At 43.8% G+C, this 21,992-nt stretch overlaps 1 protein-coding gene across 3 annotated transcripts in view; it reads left to right on the top strand.

The window, feature by feature from the left end:
- Positions 1-21,992, top strand: part of SNX31 (sorting nexin 31) — an 80,639-nt gene that overhangs the window by 36,760 nt on the left and 21,887 nt on the right. For all 3 annotated transcript variants that reach the window (XM_081503441.1, XM_081503442.1, XM_081503444.1), the window contains 4 exons: positions 1,409-1,499; positions 3,538-3,625; positions 6,693-6,762; positions 19,102-19,194. In XM_081503441.1, the coding sequence (XP_081359567.1) occupies positions 1,409-1,499; positions 3,538-3,625; positions 6,693-6,762; positions 19,102-19,194 (342 nt within the window). The remainder of the gene's footprint in view (positions 1-1,408; positions 1,500-3,537; positions 3,626-6,692; positions 6,763-19,101; positions 19,195-21,992) is intronic.

The following is a 21,992-nucleotide window of genomic DNA, read 5'->3' as shown; positions in this document are numbered from 1 at the left end:
TGGTATTTGAGTTTTGAAGCATCATTAACGTTTGCTAAGAAGGAAATACTATTGTGTCTCTTTCTGTGCTGATTTCTCCTCTCGAAAGAAAGTGTATCTATGTGTTTATAAACTGTAGAAAGCATCTCTGTTCTCTTTCTTCTCACTCCACTATCTTCCTTGGCATGTAAACTTGCTGTTTTCACTGAATGAGTCAGAGAAGAGAGGAATCTAATTTGAGTGGATATGGGTCATATTTACTTTAGGAAAGGATGACTTTGCAATCTATTACTACTGGTGCACACTCAGCCCCACACACAGAGGTGCCCTGTGGTTTGGTTTGGACTTTTTGTTTGTTTGCTTATTTTTGCAAGGGCCTAGGGAAGAGAGTAAGGTAGAAAGAAGGAAAATGGGGATAAACATTGAGTAAAAGCTGTAAAAAGTTCCCAAGCTCATCTTTATTTTCAGAGCTATATTAAGAACACCCACTCATACCATCCACCTCTTTAGACTGTCTCTCAAGGTAATTTGTACACCTCAGACAGGAAAAGTACCTCTTTGAGCCTAGTGTTTATACAACTGCCACCTTGAGAAATTGGAGCCCTGGTTAAAAGGTCAGCTCATGAACAGAGCTGTATAGGTGGACCCTCACATGTTGCAGAGGTGGTCCAACAAATTCAGACTAGGTGGGCAAAGAAGTCACCAAGAACCCTGCCTTAAAGAGGTGGGCTGGCTAAGTGGAGAGGGAAAGGGCCAGTGGAACAGGAACGTTCCTGCTAAGAGAGGGTGAATGGACGTGAAATGTTACAAGGTTATGGCCTCATGACCAGTGGATAAAAATGAAATCATCTGTGTTTAAATGAAAGCTGTTTGAGGTAAAGGTCAAAGAGGAATATGAAATGAAGGCAGCCTGTGCCCGGGATCTGAGGTTTCACTGAGCAAAAGCCACATGAATTAGACTTGACCATCACAGCAGAAGGCAGAGAGAAGGAGCCCTGGGGTGTCACAGGTGAATGTTATCCTGTATACTTTTATATGCCAGTCAAGTGATGGGGAACACCCCTTTTCCCAGTATCTGGTAATCCAGCTCCTGGTGCAGGCAAGTTGGACCGATGATCATGGAGAATGGCTACTGCCTCCAGGGGACAATAAAGACCAAAACCATCTGGGAAGACACACCCGCATGTGAAATGGGACAAACCAGTCTCAGCTGGGACCAGTTCATGTCCATTGCAGGGGGACTGATTTTTATTTTCTTTACTGTAATTTTTTTTTTTTTTAATTTCTAAATGTTCTAAAATGAGTATGTACCATTTTTAGATTAGGGAAAGATTTCTCTTAGTGTCCACTGGCCCCTTAAAGCTCTTTTTTATTAGCATTTACAGGTGGCTGCTCCTAACTTTTCTCTTTTTCTTGTCTTTGGTTAAAGGTGGTGTCACACAACATTGGACTGTGTCAGGAGCTGCTGAGCTACTTCGGCCTATTTCTCATTCAGTTTTTCAAAGAGGGCAGGCTGTCTGGTAAGAAGGAGAGAAGGAGGTGCAGGCAGCCTGAGATGGTGTGGGCTGCTGTGGGCAAGCACTCAGCCAGGAGACGAAGGATTGCTGCTGAGGGGCCGGTTACACTCCCCCCAAGGGGAACTCCCCAGTGTGCCGTCCCTACTTTGACTCTTGGCTCCTGGACTGGACATGTGGGGACGCGGGGGGTGAGGGTTGTGCCTTTGGGCTTCCCTGGTGCCTCAGACAGTAAAGAATCTGCCTGAAATACAGGAGACCTGGGTTCGATTCCTGGGTCGGGAAGATCCCCTGGAGAAGGCAATGGCAACCCACTCCAGTATTCTTGCCTGGAGAATCCCATGGACAGAGGAGTCTGATGGGCTACAGTCCATGGGGTGGCAGAGAGCTGGACATGACTAAGGGACTAACACTTTCACTTACACTGTGCCTTTGAGCTGGGGGTGAGCAGCTCCAGAAAAGTAGTGCAGTCAGGAGCAAAACCTCAGTTCTTTCCAGTAACTACATTTCTTCTGATGGCTCTTGAGCCCCAGTCCTGCTCTCTAGGCTCACCTTCACCTCTGCCCTGGCTGCTGGCCATCAGCCATGCCACAGCCCCCTTGTGCTGGAGTGCTGGACTCTGGGCATCAGCAGATCCCATCAGACCATTATGTCTCCTTGTTAAGGAATATTTGCTTTAAAATGTGGATGGTGTAACTCAGTTCTTAGATCCTTTAAAAAAATGTATGTGCAGTGAGATAGTGACCGATGACATCATGTTTCATATCAGTCAGTTCAGTCAGTTCAGGTGCTCAGTCTTGTCAGACTCTTTGTGACCCCATGGACTGCAGCACACCCGATTTCCCTATCCATCACCAACTCCCAGAGTTTCTTCAAATTCTTGTCCATCGCGTTGGTGATGCCATCCAACCCTCTCGTCCTCTGTCATCCCCTTCTCCTCCTGCCTTCAATCTTTCCCAGCATCAGGGTCTTTTCCCATAGCTTTTGCTTTTCTCTGTAGTGTGTTTTTAGATATTACAAGTTTTTTGTTGTTGTTGTTGTGAAATGGTATGTTACCTCTGAGTAGTTTACATATGTTCTCAGGTGCTTTGGGGAGGTGATCTGGAGGTGGAAGTTAGGAAAACCTCTTAACTGGGCCACCAGGAGCTGTGGTGTGCTGGTGAAGGCATTGGACCTCTCTGGACCTCAGTTTCTTCATCTATATCACAGTGAAAATGTCCCCTACTCAAAGCACTGGTCCTTTTTTTATTTTTTTAAATATCTGTGAAGTTTAAAAAAAATTTTTATTTATTAGCTGCACTGAATCTTCATGCTGCACAGACTTTTCTTTAGTTGCGGTGAGCGGAGGCTATCCTGTAGTTGTGATGCATGGACTTCTCATTGCGGTGGCTTCTCTTGTTGCTGAGCACAGGCTCCAGGGCATGTGGGCTTCAGCAGCTGCGGCAGGAGGGCTCAGTAGTTGCAGTTCCCAGGCTCTCGGGCACAGGCTCAATAGTTGTAGCGCACAGGCTTAGTTGCTTTGCTTGCATCATGTGGGATCATCCTGGACCAGGATTCAAACCTGTGTGTCCTGCACTGGCAGGCAGATTCTTAACCACTGAGCCACCAGGGAAGCCCAAGGCACAGGTCTTTTATAAGGATCAAAAGCTACTCATTTTTTGAATGAACTTTAGAAAGTTAAAGAAAGTGAGGTCGCTCAGTCGTGTCTGACTCTTTGAGACCCCATGGACTGTAGCCTGCCAGGCTCCTCTGTCCATGGGATTTTCCAAGCAAGAATACTGGAGTGGACTGCCATTTCCTTCTCCAAGGGATCTTCCCAACCCAGGGATTGAACCCAGATCTCCCGCATTGTAGGCAGACACTTTTACCATCTGAGCCACCAGGGAAGTTAAGAATTACATACAAATGCAAGAGAATATTATTAATGTGATTTTATCCCTTCCAATATTAATGCTCTATTTTATCACTTTAAAGCCCTGTATGTGAACACTGCATGTAAATATGTATGTATTTCAACCAGTAAGACTCTTTCTTCTTTCTCTAGTCGTGAAAATATTGGCAGACTTTGAACTCCCTTATGTTAGCCTTCGAAGTTCTGAAGTGGAAAACTGCAAGGTTGGACTCAGGAAGTGGTGAGTAAGCATTTATTATGACAGAAAGTGTTTCAGGATATCTTAGCTTTGCTAATAAGAACTTGTCTGAATCTCACCACATCTGGCTTACAGTCTAATAGCTGGACAGAGCTCAGGGGCTTGGGGAAGGTCAAGAGGAAAGCAGTGAAGGAGGGCAGGGGGAGGAAATGAACCAGAACATTTGTCCTAAAGAATAGGATGTTGAGGATGACTTTCACTGGGCTCAGATTAAAAACTTGAGGGATATTATCATAAAGATGGCAACCATGAAGATAAGGCTGGGAGTAGGGGGATTGGGGATTGAAGCAGGTAATGGCGAGGAATTGTGGGGTTTGCTTTGGAATATATGACTGACTATTTAACTGAAGGACTTTATTGATGATTACAAGCAAGTCTGATTTATCTGTTGAGCTGTGGTATTTTCTGAAGGCAAAGAGTGGACTCAGCCAATTTGCAGTGAATTTGAATTCTGTGTATTTGGCTTACCTTCCTAATGGATTCCAATTATACATGCTTATTTACCAGAGCCAGACATATTTTCCTAGATTGAGAAGATGAAATCTAGGGGAAAAAAATCTGCTGTATTTTTGCAGAAAACACTTTTATTTCCCCCAGACACAAGGGATCCTATGGCAAACAAGCGAACAAAATAACAATGAGAAGCAGGACACTCTCCATTGGCATGGGGGGTGGGTTAGTCTGTATTTCCCAGTGTATATTACTGTGGCTGTATTGGATTGCTTCTTTGGTTTACTCTCTCCTGGCCCAGTTATTCTGTAACCTGAACACAGAAGCTCTAAAGAAAGGCATTTGAAATCAAGGAATAGTAATAATCTTGACCTTGTGGTGCTTTGTTAGAGCTCCAGGCTGTGGCTTCGAATTTTGGAAAGGGATTCCCAGCAAGGCTAGAAGTTCACATACTGCTATTCAAAAGTATTCTGAGAAATAGTCGAAATATGTGGCAGAGAGCCCTGAATAGGCAAAAAGGATGCGGTCCCGACTGAGATTTTAGAGAGTAACAGCTGGTTAGGCACAGTTGTTCCTGGGATCTGAATATGTGTGTCTCAAGGTTTAGCTCAATAACTTTAGCCAAGCTATTGAAGCTCTCTAAGCCTCAATTTCTTTATCTGTAAAATGAGAATATTAATGATTGAGTCTGTCTCAGGATTATAGTGAGAGTTAAATGAAGTAATCCTATATGCTCAATAAATTTTGGTTATTTTTTTTATTGTTACAGTGATAATAATAGTGATGAAAATCATAATTAAAAAAATAAAACCTTCCGGATTAGACTGTTTTGTCCACGAACTCTCTAAGAGATGAGGATTCTGTCCCTCGTCTTAAGCTTGAATTGGAAATTGGGCTTTGCCCATGTGTTCATTAAACTGATAAATTCTAGACCATAAGTGCAAGATAAAATGTCTACCCCATCACAAGCCTTCATTTCAGATCCAGGCAGTTTGCCTTTGCTCATGGGGACCGAGAGGAAAGGAGGTCCCACTTCAGCTCTTAGAGCTGAGGACGAGGTTACTGGAAGGGGAGAGTCTTGGGGTAGGATCCTGCAGGTCCTCTCCTCTGTCCTGAGGGAGCCCTCACTAGGTGGGAGCAGAGAGGCTAGGTTGACTACCACTAGTTGTAGAATCCCCAGCAGGTGAGGCCTGGTGGTGAGACCTAGTCAAATTTTAGGGATTTTTCTGTCAGTTCCCTGGTGCTTCTTGCCAAAGATGGTATAGTTCCTTCTAGACCAGAGGGTAGCCTGCCCTGGCCTCTCAGAGCTCCGGTCTGGGGTGAGTCTGGGGGCTCTCCATCTCTTGTGTAACAGTTGTTATCTCTGCCACATAGGGCTCTTGGGGTGCAGGGGTGAAATAGCTAAAAGGAATATACATAGGAATGCTTCAGTTGCTTCTCCCCAGCCGCTAGAAGGAAGCTGATCTTCAAGCGTCTGTATTTTCATCCTTTTCCTGGTCTATGGCAATCCTATTGTCTCCTCCCCTTCCCCTGCTGAGCTTCACGATTCTGCTCACTGTGCCTTCAGACTGGTGATAGATCAACCCTGGCGTACCCTCTCCCGACGGTTTCAGTCGGGTCTTGGCTGGCTATGGCGCTCACATAGTACCTGCAACTTCACTTCATCCTGGCAATCCTGGATCTGCTAGACAAACACGAAGCCCTGCTATTTGCAAGTCCCTTCATCAAGGTCCAGAGAGGCAAGGGGTCTGAATAGGACCCAGCCCCTGGACTCAGGGATCCTCATACCTGGTGTAATACCAGCTTGATCAGAGCAGAGATCAGGGTAAATTCAGGGAGCTGAGGAAGCCCAGGGGATGGGTTGCTAACACAGCCTTGGGGAGTAGGGACCAGAGGAGGAGACACGAAGGTGAGGCTTGTGGGAGAGACCGATAAGTCCAGGAAGGAGGCAGGTGAGGGGAGTGGTCTTTTGAATGGAGAGAGAAGAGAGAAGACAAGGTTGGAATGTAAAGAGTGTGGGTCAGGGTAGAGAGGTCAGAGATAGAACTGGAAATGAAAGTGGGATCTCCTATGAAGGGCCTTGGGAGTCAACAGAATAAATGTTCTAACCCTTGGGACTATGAGCATCTGAAAGGTTCCTTGGGAAAGACTACTCCAGTTCGAATGTGGAGCGTGGGCCTGAGGGACACAACTGAGGCAGAATGTCTGGTGAGGAGGTCACCTGAGCAGCTCAGGCTAGAGGTGAGGTGGCCTGGGCACAGGACAGTGATATGGATGTGGGTACAGGGCAGATGGCTATGCTGGGAATTGCAGGTGGGGAGGGGGTGTGAAGACTTGGGGCTTGATGTGAATGGCATGTGGACCATTTTCTTAAAGCCTTGTTTTTTTGCATCTCTACTCTTAGAGGGCACTAAATAGTCTTACAATATAAAGAAGAGGTCAGAGATCACTTGAAGACCAGGCAAGCAGAGAACTGTGGCTGTGCTGAAAAAGGGGCCTTGGTTCAAGGCATCGAGGGCCGCCAGCTGAGAGAGCATGCCCACCCAGGTATGCCCATCGACTGTGTCATAAATTAACTGAACACTCCTGAATCGTGCAGGTACTTGGACCCATGCCTCGATGCCAGGCTGATGGACTGCAGAGCAGCTGTAGATCTGATCTACATGCAGGTGAGGGGAACCAAGGGCTATCAGAACACCGGATATTATAGGCCTTTGGGGTTTGAAACAGAGAACATGTTTGTGGCGGTTCAGAATTCTATAGCCATACCTAGAAGAGGCAAATTCATACAAACTGAAAATAGAACAGAGGTTACCAAGGGCTAGGGGGTGGGGAGGAGTTGCAGTTTAATGCAGATAGAAGTTTTGCTTGGGATAATGAAAAAGCTTTAGGTATTAAAGAGGGCCGATGGTTGTATAGCACTGTCAGTGATTTTAGTGCCAGTTAATTGTACACCTGTTGGGCTTCCCTGATAGCTCAGTTGGTAAGGAATCTGCCTGCAATGCAAGTGACCCCGATTCGATTCCTGGGTCAGGAAGATCCCCTGGAGAAAGGATAGGCCACCCACTCCAGTATTTTTGGGCTTCCCTTGTGGCTCAGCTGGTAAAGAATCCGCCTGCAATGCGGAAGACCTGGGTTTGATCCCTGGGTTGGGAAGGTCCCCTGGAGAAGGGAAAGGCTACCCACTCCAGTATTCTGGCCTGGAGAATTCCATGGACTGTATAGTCCATGGGGTCACAAAGAGTCGGACACGACTGAGCGATTTTCACTCACTTCACTTAGATAGTTAGAATGATAAATATTATGCATACTTTAATCACAGTAAATAGATAAATATTTTAAAAGAAGTAGAGTTTAGAGGGAAAAGAATTCTACCTCCATTCTAACAATCTCTCCACACTGGCAGCTGACACTCCATCATCTAGGCTAATTTAAGAGCCAGGAAAGGACATCCCTGCTAATCTAAAGTCACAGAAAAACTGAAAGTGAAAGTCACTCAGTTGTGTTTGACTCTTTGCGACCCCATGGACTGTAGCCCACCAGGCTCCTCTCTCCATAAGATTCTCCAGGCAAGAATACTGGAGTGGGTAGCCATTCTCTTCTCCAGGGGATTTTTCCAACTCAGGGATCAAGCCCAGGTCTCTTACATCGCAGGTGGATTCTTTACCATTTGAACCACCGGGGAAGCCAATTTAAAGTCACACATGGTCCCTAAACCTCCCTTTTGCCTAATCTTTTTTTTTCCTAAACCAACAAGTAGTGTACCTGTCTCCAGGGCCAGCTTCATAGGCAAGTGGCCTGTGAGGCTGCATTGCCCCTTCCCTCCTCACTCAGAGGGGCCCCAGACTTGTTTCACTCTCTGCTGTCACATCTTGAAATTCTTAGTGTTTTATCAAAGGACCTTAAATTTTCATTTTGTACTAGGCCCTGCAAATGACGTAGTTGGTCCTGCCTTACCCCTGCCCCTCAACCACCAGAAGAGTAAATTTAGAATTTGGCCTCCTTTCTTTTCTCGACTCACATGGTGAAGGTTCTGCTCATCTGTCTGGAGGTCAGCAGATGCTGCCCCTGTGATGTACCGCCGGCCACCCCACCTCAGCCTCCCACGTCAGCTCCCCACAGCTCCCCCCACCTCAACTCCCACATCTCAGCACCCCCACATCTCAGCCCCCCACCTCAGGCCCCCCACCTCAGCTCCCCCACATCTCAGCCCCCTCACCTCAGCCCCCCCACCTCAACCCCCTCACTTCAGTCCTCCCACCCCAGCCCCCCACCTCAGCCCCACACCTCAGCTCTCCGATCTCAGCTCCCCCACCCCAGCCCCCCACCTCAGCTCTCCCATCTCAGCTCCCCCACCCCAGCCCCCCACCTCAGCTCTCCCATCTCAGCCCCACACCTCAGCTCTCCCATCTCAGCTCCCCCAACTCAGCCCCCCACCTCAGTCCCCCACCTCAGACCCCCATCTCAGCCCCCTCACCTCCGCCCCCCACCTCAGCCCCACACCTCAGCTCTCCCATCTCAGGCCCCCCACCTCAGTCCCCCACCTCAGCCCCCCACCTCAGCCCCACACCTCAGCTCTCCCATCTCAGGCCCCCCACCTCAGTCCCCCACCTCAGACCCCCATCTCAGCCCCCTCACCTCCGCCCCCCACCTCAGCTCCCCGACCTCAGTCCCCTCACCTCAGCACCCCACCTCAGTTCCCCCACCTCAGCTCCCCCACCTCAGTCCCCTCACCTCAGCACCCCACCTCAGCCCCCCACCTCAGTCCCCCCACCTCAGCACCCCACCTCAGCCCCACACCTCAGCTCTCCCATCTCAGGCCCCCCACCTCAGTCCCCCACCTCAGACCCCCATCTCAGCCCCCTCACCTCCGCCCCCCACCTCAGCTCCCCGACCTCAGTCCCCTCACCTCAGCACCCCACCTCAGTTCCCCCACCTCAGCTCCCCCACCTCAGTCCCCTCACCTCAGCACCCCACCTCAGCCCCCCACCTCAGTCCCCCCACCTCAGCACCCCACCTCAGCCCCCCACCTCAGTCCCCCCACCTCAGCACCCCACCTCAATTCCCGCTTCTTCCCCCACTCCCTGCCACTGTTCAGCCTCACGGGGCATCTTTGGAGCCCTATCCTTTCCCAGGCCTGGTTTGACAGTTCTGGAGGGACGTTTGGAAGCTTTTAAGGACTTCCTTGAAATTACCCAACAGTTTGTTCTCAAGCCCAGACGGTGGGTCGAATTCCTGGCCTATTCAAACCCTCCCAAGGTTTTCCACTTCCTCAGAATAAATCCCACATCCTGACGTAAGTATTTATTTTATTTTCTCCTTAGCATTCCTACCATTTCACTATATATAAATTTTGGGTTACTCTCTCTCTCCCTGCTAGAATGATTTCTCCATGAAATTGGGGATTTGCTTGTTTACTGCTATTATCTCCAGAAACTAGAACTATTCCTGGCATGACCTTAGCATTAAGCCTTTTGGGGTGTCCGACATTGTACTAATTGTTTAAAATACATTGTTTCATTTAAGCTTCATAGTAACTCTGTCAGGCAGTTGGTGCTATCTATATTTTTTAAAATAAGTTTATTTATTTGTTTTAATTGTAGGTTAGTTACTTTACAGTATTGTGATGGTTTTTGTCATATATCAGTATGAATCGGCCATAGGTGTCCCTTCTATCCTGAACATCTTTGTTTTTAAAAAGAAGAAATAAAGTTTGCTGACAAAGGACTGAGTAGGCTTAGACATGGAAGATTAGGAAAAGGGATTTAAAAACACATTTGCAGGTGGCTTTTATGTAGCATGGTTCTAAACTGCTGTACTCTAGCTTTTCATGAACTAAGGCAGAATTGAAGAGAGGGGAGAAGTTTCAGATGTAACTTTTTTTAAAAAAAGGTATAACCCTTTTTTAATTTTAACTTTTATTTATTTGTTTATTCTTGGTTGTGCTGAGTCTTCATTGCTGTGTGCAGGCTTTCTCTTAATTGCGGCGAGCAGGGCTACTCTCTAGTTCTGGTGCGTGGACTTCTCATTGTAGTGGCTTTTCTTGTTGCAGAGCATGGGCTCTAGGCACGGGGGCTTCAGTAGTCACAGCTCGTGGGCTCAGCAGTTTCAGATCACAGGCTCTAGAGCGTGGATTCAGTAGCTGTGATGCATGGGCTTAGTTGCCTGTCGGCATTTGGAATCTTCCCAGATCAGGGACTGAATCCGTGTCCCCTGAATTGGTAGGTGGATACTTAACCACTGGACCACCAGGGAAGTCCCAGACATTGCTTTTAATGAGCTTTGCTAGGAGACAAGGAGGGCTTCCCGGGTGGGCTAGTGGTAGAGAACCTGCCTGCCAGTGCAGGAGACATAAGAGACGAGGGTTCAATCCCTGGGTCAGGAAGATCCCCTGGAGAAGGGAATGGAACCCACTCCAGTATTCTTGCCTGGAGAATCCCATGGACAGAAGAGCCTGGAGGGCTACAGTCCATGGGGTCGCAAAAAGTCGGACACAACTGAGTGACTGACACTTTCACTTTCTTTCAGGAGACAAGAAAACATTAATAGAACCTCCTGCAGTAGTTTGGTTATAGCAAAAAAAAGGTAAAAGGATGGATTTTGATGCTCTGGTTTACTAAAGAGCATAGAAGAGGAAAAACACGTACTTCCTTAGGTGACTTTTGGTCTTGTTTTCAGCAATTCCATTGTTTTAATTAGATTATTTTGAGCAAGTCTTCATTCTTGGAGTGGTTTGTTATGCAGCACCTGATAAATAGCCGTTCCCTTTAGTTGGATTGATTAGGTGTGTTGTTGATATATGTGTTGAGTCTAATTGTCATTTAAAATCACTTCAAAAAGTATGATTCTGGATGGAAGGGGAGTTATTGCTTATGCAGAGGCAAAGACAGAGTGGCAGGGTCCCTTTTGTACCGGGAAAGCAAATATTTGTCTTTGAAGACATGACCACAGTTCCATGTTTCACATTTTCTTGCAAAGTGACAACCAAATGTTTTATGTTCACATAGAGAGGAAACTGCTCTGTTTTATACTAAGATTAAGCAAAAGGACTGCCTAGCACAGGCTGAGCAGTGCCTCTGCAGGCGAGAGAAATCGCCAGATGCCTCAGAAGAAATGAAAGCAATTACCAGCTGGGAGGGATACGCTGCACAGGACTGCCTCGTGGTTCTGTGTCATAATTTATTTGGCAGTCTTTTTTCTTAGTGTCACACAAGATCATGGTATCATAAAATCAGTGGAGTTTTCAGTTTGACAGAATAGAGCATCATTTGTGCAGAGATCTCCCCCAGTAGACCACCAGCCCCACGCAGGGACCTTGGCTTTTTCGGCACAGGGCAGGGAAGCTGGAGGTGTGACTGAGCAGTCACAGCGGACCCAGCAGCCAGAATGGCACTGGAGCAGTCACAACCTTCACATCCATTTCTCCTTAGGTGACTTTTTAAGAGACCAAGACCATCTAGTAAACAATTTCCATGAAACTCTAAGAAGGCAAATCAAAATATCACTTATTAAATGTTTAATGTTCACTACTGTGCTTTCATGGCTAGAATATAGTTTTCAGCTCATTTCACGTCCTGCTTTGATCCATGCATAATCATGTTCAATGTACTTTTACCCCTGTTACATGAGTTGGGATGTAATTTACCATTTTAATTGTTCCCTGAGGCTCAGCACCACTGTATCCTTTCTGTTACAATACCTTGTTAGTTATGTCTGGTTTATTTGCCAGCTCATCCTTGGTTGACAATGCATCACCTAATTCTAATATTGTTTCTGTGGGATGGTTTCCAGGGATACAGAGTATCAAGAATTAGGAACTACTAGCATCATATGTTTATTGATCTTCATTAAAGATTTGTAAACCAGAGAGAAACTGATGGTGTTTCCTCCTCTCATGGCTTGGGAAAAGATGGTTTCCTGAAAAGCGCACTGAATGGTAGTTTCAAAAATCCCTTTTGTCCCCTGCTCTGTCAGTGGCTCTCTCCTCTGGGTGACCTTGGACTGGTCACTTCTTCCTTCTGAAACTGGAACTACAATGTCTCCCTGTGAAGCGATGAGACTGAACTAACAGTCTCTAAGTGTTCTTCCAGCTTTAACAGACTGATATTCAAACCTTAGCTCTTTGCCTGGCGAAGTTTTCAAGAAACTATATAGCTGATGTCAACCTTTGCCTTTATCATTTCTCAAATTCGAGTGAAACTACTGAGAAATGGAAAGGAGGCCCAAGGCCAGCAGGAGGGAGGGAACCACAACTGCTGCCTCCTTTGGGAAGTCCTCTCTGTTCCCTCCCTCTCTGCCCCCTTGGCATTTTGTTCTGCTCTCCATCATGGCACTCCCACCCAGTGTTGTGAATGCGGGTTCACATCTGCGCCTCTCTAATTAGACTCTGAATGGCCAAGGTCACAGACTGTGTCCTGGGTGCTTAGGAGATATGAATGAGTGAGAAGCAATCATCCTTTTAAAAAGTGAATGGAAGAAGTCTGGGGAGTTCCTCTGATAAATAACGGTGCCATCATAATTAATCATTAAGAAATACTCTCCACTTTTTTAAAGCTAGTGTGTCTAGTGACGTCCCAGGAGCCAAGTGGATTCCCACAAGGTATTTACTTCCTTCTTCTTTTCAAAAATTTGAGTGACATTAAACAAAGTGGGGGCTCCCCTCAGAGCTCAGTTGGTAAAGAATCTGTCTGTAATACAGGAGATCTGGGTTCAATTCCTGGGTCAGGAAGATCCCCTGGAGAAGGAAATGGCAACCCATTCCGGTATTCTTGCCTGGAGAATCCCATGGACAGAGGAGCCTGGCAGGGTACAGTCCATGGGGTCACAAGAGTTGGATACAACTTAGCAACTAAACCATAAACAAAGTGGAAGATTGTCTATAAAAATAGAAGTTTCTGGATTTTCTAAAAAATACTGAAGGCTCTGTCCAGTCTGGGCCTGCATTTCAGCAGGGCCACCACTGGCCTGGTTACAATTTGTGCAAATTAGAAAAAGGTGCCCCTTCCCCCAGGCAGGTCAAGCCCTGCATCAGGGCGTGGGGTGTTATAAGGGGAGTGTGGGCTGACTACTACCCTCCTAATACCCCCATGGCCTGGTGCCCTTGTACCGGCCCAACATGCTCCCTATCCTTGATCTGTTCTGCCTCAACCACCCGGAGCCAAGTGGCTGCTGCCTTGTTTAAAAAGGCACGCGCTCTCCATGTCTCACTACTATAGACTCTGCAGAGAGCACTAGAGTGTGTGTGATTGAAGCTCATGAAAACCGTGACTTATGTGATTTCATGCAATTTTAAAAATTAGGTTCCACATGAGCCTCCGTCAGCCAGTCTTCGGGGAGCCATATAATTGAGTAGAGACATTTATCTAAACTTGACTCTCTCACTGTCTGGAGCGAGGCACTGTATATAGTATATATGACTGATGACTTGTGAAATCATAATCAGGGTTAAAGGTTTTCAAAGGTAGTAAAACAAAAACATTTATCTTACCTCTCCTGTAGGATATTGAAAGCTCTATATTTGAGAGTCCCAGGTCCTCTAATTATGAATGATGTATCTTTAGTTAGTACTTACCTACTTACCACCACGAATGCTGTTTACCTTGTATATTTAGTCAGGTTTCTCTCTGACATCATTGCCAGGCTCTAACAGTCCTTACAGGGCTCTAAGATCAAGTGAATTCAGGAGAGAAGGGTGTTCCAGTCTTCACACCCATGCTAATTCCATTCTGGTATGGTATCTAAGTTCAGTTTTGAGAACAGTTGACAATAAGGAGAAAGTCTTGGGGTGTGTAGCTGCCTATGTGGTCAAAATTCAGTGTCTCGGGCAATAGGAGGAGGGCTTGGTAGAGTAGTCAGATCCGGGTTTTAATCCAACCGTTGATGCTTACTTACTGGATTATCTTGAAAGTTATAACATCTCTGGAGCTTGATTTTACCCATCTCTAAAATGGGGATAAATGTTCCTAACCCACAGAACCATTTGGAAAAAGTCAACGAGAAAACTTATCTAAAAAAGTTCTCAACAAATAGTAGTTATTTTTCTTCTCTTCTTTAAATCCATCTCCTTTTCCCCAACTTCAATAGTAATGTCAAAAATGTATTCAGCTTTTCTTTCTCCTCTTGGAGCTAAGGCATACCCTGTCCCTCAGTGATATGAGGGACATGACACATAGACTTACATCAGACTAAGGCGTATACTATCATATACTATATTATATTCATATACTATATTCAGCATATTCATATACTACATTCAGACTATCATATACTAAGGTATAAAGTGCCTGATAGCAAAGAATTGTTTGTGGGTTTGCTGTATGTAAGACATTGCACAGGATACACTGAGGTAAAGGACTCTGGTTCTTCTCTAGAAGGGCTAACAGTTTGAGGGCCAGTGGAAAACTCCATTAAATAAAGCATGATGTCAGCTAATGATAAAGAACCCACCTGCCAATGCAGGAGACATAAGAGATACAGATTTGATCCCTGGCTCGGGAAGATCCCCTGGAGGAGGGCATGGCAACCCACTCCAGTATTCTTGCCTGGAGAAGCCCGTGGACAGAGGAGACTGGGAGGCTATGATCCATAGGGTCGCAAAGAGTTGGATACGACTAAAGTGACTTAGCACAGCACACACTGTCAGCATAGCACAAGCTAAGTGTATGCAGCTGATGAGATGGAAAGCTGATCTCAGAGCCTGTCCTGGGGCCAGGAAGGATAAAGGGGAAGGGAGGCTGCATGCCAGGAGAAGAGGGGAAGAGCACAGGAAAAGTTGCCGAAGACTTCAGGAAATCCAGGGGGCATCTGTCTTCAGTGATTTCTGGCTTTGAGACCAGTGTTGTTCAGCTTAAACCTGCAGTACAGATTAGGACAGAGGACTGAGCAGCCCGTCAGGGAGTCAGAGTTTGGGAACATTTGCTGGTGGCAGTTGCCCAAAGCCCAGCCAACAGAGTCTAATAGTGTATTCACTTCTCATTGTTTTTCAGTTATAAAATTTGTTTTCATCTTATAAAAACGTGCAGATATAGAAGGACTCAAAAACAAAAGTAAACATCATCCCAAATCTTGTATCAACCATACATATAAACTCTTAACATTTTCAGTGTTTTTATTTCATATACTATTAATTCATTTCACTCATGTGCACATCCATTTTTCTTGACTCCTAAGTGTACATACACTTCATGGCAAATAGATGGGGAAACAGTGGAAACAGTGGCTGACTTTATTTTTCTGGGCTCCAAAATCACTGCAGATGGTGATTGTAGCCATGAAATTAGAAGACGCTTACTCCTTGGAAGGAAAGTTGACCAACCTAGACAGCATATTAAAAAGCAGAGACATTACTTTGTCCACAAAGGTCCGTCTAGTCAAGGCTATGGTTTTTCCAGTGGTCATGTATGGATGTGAGAGTTGGACTATAAAGAAAGCTGAGAGCCGAAGAATTGATGCTTTTGAACTGTGGTGTTGGAGAAGACTCTTGAGAGTCCCTTGGACTGCAAGGAGATCTAACCAGTCCATCCTAAAGGAGATCAGTCCTAGGTGTTCACTGGAAAGACTGACGTTGAAGCTGAAACTCCAATACTTTGGCCACCTGAGGCGAAGGGCTGACTCATTGGAAAAGACCCTGATGCTGGGAAAGACTGCAGGCAAGAGGAGAAGGGGACAACAGAGGATGAGATGGTTGGATGGCATCACTGATTTAATGGACATGAGTTTGGATAAACTCTGGGAGTTGGTGATGGACAGGGAGGTCTGGCGTGCTGTGGTTCATGGGGTCGCAAAGAGTCAGACACGACTGAGTGACTGAACTGAACTGAAAGTGTACATACAGGGTCTTTGGAGCGTGGTTTATATTTATTTTTTTGTTTTATAAAAATCAGGACCTGATTACTACACCCTTATTTTGTAACTTGACATGTTTTCACGTACCAATGCCTCATAGACTTTTCCCATGCTGTTAAATATTTTATATAATTTTAAATAGTAGCATAACCTATTATTTGGTTATACCTAAACTCTATCACCTATTTTGGGGCATTTATTAATAGTACCTACTTCATAAGGTGCTGTGAGGATTGACTTTTTTCTTTATGGGGGAGGAGCTCTAAAGTGATGAAAATTTATTTTCTCACAGTTCCGTAGGTCAGAAGTCTGAAATCAAGGTATTGGCAGGGCCATGCTCCCTCTGAAGGTGCTAGGGGAGTTTCTGTTCCCTGTCTCTTTCATCTACTGGTGGCTTCAAGCATTCTTTGGGTGGAATACTACTCAGCCATAAAAAGATGAAATTGTGCCATTTGTGACAACACAGATGGACCTTGAGGGTATTTTGCTAAAATAAGTTAGATGGAGAAAGGCAAATGCTGTATGATTTCATCAATATATAAATTAAATAATAAATAAATAGTATAATAAAATTAATGAACAAACCAAACCAAACAAAAGCAAACAAGTAGATACCAAGAACAAATTAGTAGTTACCAGAGAGGGGAGGGGCTGGGGTTGATTTTCGTTTTAGAGCAATCAGAACATTGCCTGACACACAGTAAGCATTATACATATGTTTGCCACAATTTATAGTTGAAAATTTTTCAATATTAAAAACAGTAGTAGTAATAGCCTTATTAATACATTTTTCTTACATCTATGTTTATCATTCCTGTAGATGGTTTTAGATTTAAATGCCAAACTATCTCCATAAAGTTGTACCAGTTTAAATTCTGTTGGATCTATATGAGCTTCCTATTTCTTCAAACCTTTGCCAACTCTGAATATTATATATGCATTTGTCTTCACATTGCCATTCTTTGGCATTGCCTTTCTTTGGGATTGGAATGAAAACTGACCTTTTCCAGTCCTGTGGCCACTGCTAGGTTTTCCAAATTTGCTGGCATATCGAGTGCAGCACTTTCACAGCATCGTCTTTGAGGATTTGAAATAGCGCAACTGGAATTCCATCACCTCCACTAGTTTTGTTCGTAGTGATGCTTCCTAAGACCCGCTTGTCTCTGCATCCCAGGATGTCTGGTTCTAGGTGAGAGATCACACCGTCGTGGTTATCTGATCACACCATTCTTTGAGCCAAAGAATGCTCTATCACACAACTGCACTCATCTCACAGGCTGGCAAAGTAATGCTCAAAATTCTCCAAGCCAGGCATCAACAATACGTAAATTATGAACTTCCAGATGTTCAAGCTGTATTTAGAAAAGGCAGAGGAACCAGAGATCGAACTGTCAACATCCGCTGGATCATCGCAAAAGCAAGAGAGTTCCAGAAAAATATCTACTTCTGCCTTATTGACTATGCCAAAGCCTTTGACTGTGTGGATCACAACAAACTGTGGAAAATTCTTAAAGAGATGGGCATACCAGACCACCTGACCTGCCTCCTGAGAAATCTGTATGCAGGTCAGGAAGCAACAGTTAGAACTGGACATGGAACAACAGACTGGTTGCAAATAGGAAAAGGAGTACGTCAAGGCTGTATATTGTCGCCCTGCTTATTTAACTTACATGCAGAGTACATCATGAGAAATGCTGGGCTGGATGAAGCACATGCCAGAATCAAGATTGCTAGGAGAAATATCAATAACTTCAGCTATGCAGATGACACTACCCTTATGTCAGAAAGTGAAGAAGAACTAAAGAGCCTCTTGATGAAAGTGAAAGAGGAGAGTGAAAAAGTTGGCTTAAAACTCAACATTCAGAAAACTAAGATCATGGCATCTGGTCTCATCACTTCATGGCAAATAGATGGGGAAACAGTGGAAACAGTGTCAGACTTTATTTTCTTGGGCTCCAAAATCACTGCAGATGGTGACTGCAGCCGTGAGATTAAAAGACGCTTACTCCTTGGAAGAAAAGTTATGACCAATCTAGACAGCATATTAAAAAGCAGAGACATTACTTTGCCAACAAAGGTCCATCTAGTCAAAGCTATGGTTTTTCCAGTAGTCATGTATGGATGTGAGAGTTGGACTATAAAGAAAGTTGAGTGCCGAAGAATTGATGCTTTTGAACTGTGGTGTTGGAGAAGACTCTTGAGAGTCCCTTGGACAGCAAGGAGATCCAACCAGTCCATCCTAAAGGAGATCAGTCCTGAATATTCACTGGAAGGACTGATACTGAAGCTGAAACTCCAATACTTTGGCCACCTGATGCGAAGAACTGACTCATTTGAAAAGACCCTGGTGCTGGGAAAGATTGAAGGTGGGAGGAGAAGGGGACGACAGAGGATGAGATGGTTAGATGGCATCACCGACTCAATGGACATGAGTTTGAGCAAGCTCTGGGAGTTGATGATGGACAGGGCAGCCTGGCGTGCTGCAGTCCCTGGGGTCACAAAGAGTAGGACACGACTCATCAACCAAACTGAACTGATGGGTCTTTGCCAAGTTGAGGGGCAAACAGATTCTTTGATTACTAGTGAGGTTCAATCTGTATTTGTCATTTGTCCTTTTTATTAATTGCTGATATATAGCATTTCTTCATTTTCCTATTAGAGGTATTTATATTTTTACTATTGCTTTACATAAATAAGATTAACTCTTTGCCACATATGATGCAGTTTTACTTTGGTTTGCCATTTTCTTCTTAGTTTTATTCTTGGTGGCTTTAATATTTTTATGTAATTACATATTCATTTGTATGTTATTTGTCTTTGTATCTTAGAAAGTTATTTCCTATTGATCAGATAAAAATACTCACTTTTGCTTTCTTCTGTTTCTTTTATGGTTTTCACATTCGAATCTGTAACCTGTCTGTGTTGATTTCATCAGGTGGTGTGGGGAAAGAGAGAATTTTCTTTTCTTTTCCAAGTGCTATCAGTTATACCCAAACCATTGTACTCACACCCAATTAATTTTAAATGTAACCTTTATAACCTGCTAAATCCTTATATATGCCCACTTAGGTCTGTTTTTATAGCCTTTCATACACGAGTATATTTTTGCTAGGTTAATTCATTTCTGTTAAGTTTGCTAATTTTACAACTTATATTGTTTTAAGGCAATACAGGACATTGAAAAAGAATGGGCCAAACCCACAGAGGTGCAGAGGCAGAAATTAGAGGCTCTCCAGAAAGAAGACAACCAAACCAAGGTGAATGAAATATTGCACCAAGGGAAATCTCTTGGAAGGGAATTAGAGAAACATATTGGAATTGAGCTGTTTCTGTAATTTATAAACCTATCAAGCACTAAAAATGGGGCTCTTTTTAAAAATGAGAATACCTTCATTGATTTTTCTTTTTATAAAATTAATAAAGTCTTATCATTTAAAGATTCTAAAAAATACAATATAGTGTGCTTCCTTTGGCAAGTTAATTAATATAGACCCTCAACATTATTTTTAATGATGCAGAATATTACATTTTATGATTATGTTATCATTTAGCTAACCAATTTCCTATTATTGGAAGTCAGGTTGTTTCCAGGATTTGCTTCTATAAATCATTGTGGCAGCGAGCACCACGAGGCCCAGGACTGAGCCTATCTAATTTATATAATACGTACTCTGTGTTCCCAACACCTGGCATGGTTCTTGGCTGAAGGTCCCTGAACGCAGCAGCCAACATCGTCTGTCTTGAATACATGTTCTATTATTCTTTACATTATTTCTAAATGCTCATTTTAAAAATTTCCATAAAGATGGTACAGTACCAACAGACATACCCCCAAGAAGTATATGAGTCTGAAAAGTCATATTTTAACAGAAGAAATGATCTTTGCTTCACTGTATTATCTTTTTTTAAATCCTTTATATTTTACCAATGCTCATCACCAAAGCACTGATTTCGAAGAAAATGCAAATAAAATTTAGATGACTCAGTTATACTTAGGTTGATATAGAAAGCCATCCTTCAAAGTCACCATATTTTGAGAATTTTATTGATGAGTTGCAAAAAAAAAAAAAAGAGGAAAAAAGCATATACTGCCATGATTTAGTATTTCCCCCCTTGGTATACTGAGAATTTGGAGAAGGAAATGGCAATCCACTCCAGTATTCTTGCCTGGAGAATCCCAGGGACAGAGGAGCCTGGTGGGCTGCCGTCTATGGGGTCGCACAGAGTCGGACACAACTGAAGCAACTTAGCAGCAGCAGCAGCAGCATACTGAGAAATCTTCCCAGGTGGCTCAGATGGTAAAGAATCTTCCCTGGGTTGGGAAGATCTCCTCGAGAAAGGAATGGAAACCCACCCCAGAATTCTTGCCTGGAGATTCCCATGGACAGAGGGGCCTGGAGGGCTACAGTCCATAGGGTCGCAAAGAGTCTGACACAACTGAGCGACTAACACTTTCCCACTTTCCCATTAGTATTCCATTACAGCTTTGTCTTAGAAATTTTGGAGTTCAATTTCTCTGCGTGTTTGCAAATTTTAATACTTACAGCTTTTACTTTGATGAATATCATGTTGCTATTGCTTTGGACATAGTTACCAACTCTAAGGACATTTCTGGTCTATAAACTTCTTAGTTTAGTAATAATGTTGTTTTTAACCATGCTGCTATGCTCTAACAAAATTTGTGTTTTTGCCATAAAACAAAGTTTATTTTCTATGGTTGAATGTTTTACATCATTTTACCATACTATTTTAATAGTGATCTTTTAAAACTCTCAGTTTGAGTGCATGAATTTAGTCCTCTAAATTTTCTTTGCATTTTGTTTGAAGTCAATGCTCTAGTAGTTGGCTAAATATAAAGAACAAAAAAGATAACATAATGAAAGAGAGGCCATTTCTTTTGTTAAAATATGTCTTATTTGTCAGACTCACATGTACTGCTTCAGGACAGGGTATGTGTGGGTTTTTTTTTTTTTTCACTTGAAAAAAACTGAACCATTATTCAAGTTAACAAATGATTTTTCTCTTGAAGCATCTAAGAAACCTGTTATTAAAACCAACGTTATTTAAGTGTTTGTAAAAGTTCTCCTGCTAATGGAGTCAACACATTTACAACTATTGCTTTACTTTATGTACATGTACAAGAAAACTTGGAATTGAAAATGAGTGAAATTAATTTAAAGGAGCAGTCATTTGATCTAAATCAGAGAGAGACTGAAGTATGGTCCCTGGGCCACTGTTTGTGTAAATAAAGCTTTACTGGCACATAGCCACACTCACTCATGTATGTATTGTCAAATGGTGATTTTGTGCTAGACCAGTAGAGGTGGGTACTGGCAACAGTGCTCATATGCTCACAGAATTGAAGATATTTGCTATATGGCTCTGCAGGTAAGTTTGCCAAATGCTAATACACCTTCCGCAGTTCTACATGTTAAGTTATCTTTTTCAGGTACTTCTTAAAAGAACAAATTTTCAGAAATTCCATAGTGGTCCAGTGGTTAGCACTTGGTGCTTTCACTGCCATGGCTTGGGTTCAACCCCTGGTTGGAAAACCTAGATACTGCAAGCTGTGTGGTGTGTCCAATAAGAAAACAAAACTCATTTTCAAGTAGATAATCCTTTTAGATTTCTGTCCTCTGCTATTCACACAGGAAGTAATATCAGTTCCCTCCCCCCTCCCCCACTTTGAATGGCAGATGCCAGTTAGCATTTTGAGCAAGTTACTTATTCATCACCACTTCTTACAGAAATGGAGCTTAACTTTTAGTTGAACAAACACTTTCACCTCTTTTAGAGCACTGCAGCCAAGAGTGTATTACAGTTTATTACAAATGTTTTGTGTTACCAAAGAGTAAAATAAACAATTAAGGATTTATATCATATAATAAAAAAGAAGTTTTGTATCAAGAGCTATGAAACTACTCTAAATGCTCTGTGGCGGGATAACTCAGTCCTTGTCCCCACCACACAGGTAACATCTACCCACCACGTGTCATTTCTGATGTCTCCCACTGACCCAAAGGGAGGTCCGACAGCTGAACGCATCTCCTAAGTT

Source organism: Giraffa tippelskirchi, chromosome 6 (assembly GCF_054371585.1).
Source record: "Giraffa tippelskirchi isolate mGirTip1 chromosome 6, T2T-mGirTip1v1.2.pri, whole genome shotgun sequence".
Taxonomy (NCBI): domain Eukaryota; kingdom Metazoa; phylum Chordata; class Mammalia; order Artiodactyla; family Giraffidae; genus Giraffa; species Giraffa tippelskirchi.
Note: the sequence above shows the minus strand (reverse complement) of the source record. Positions and strands in the feature narration are given on the sequence as shown.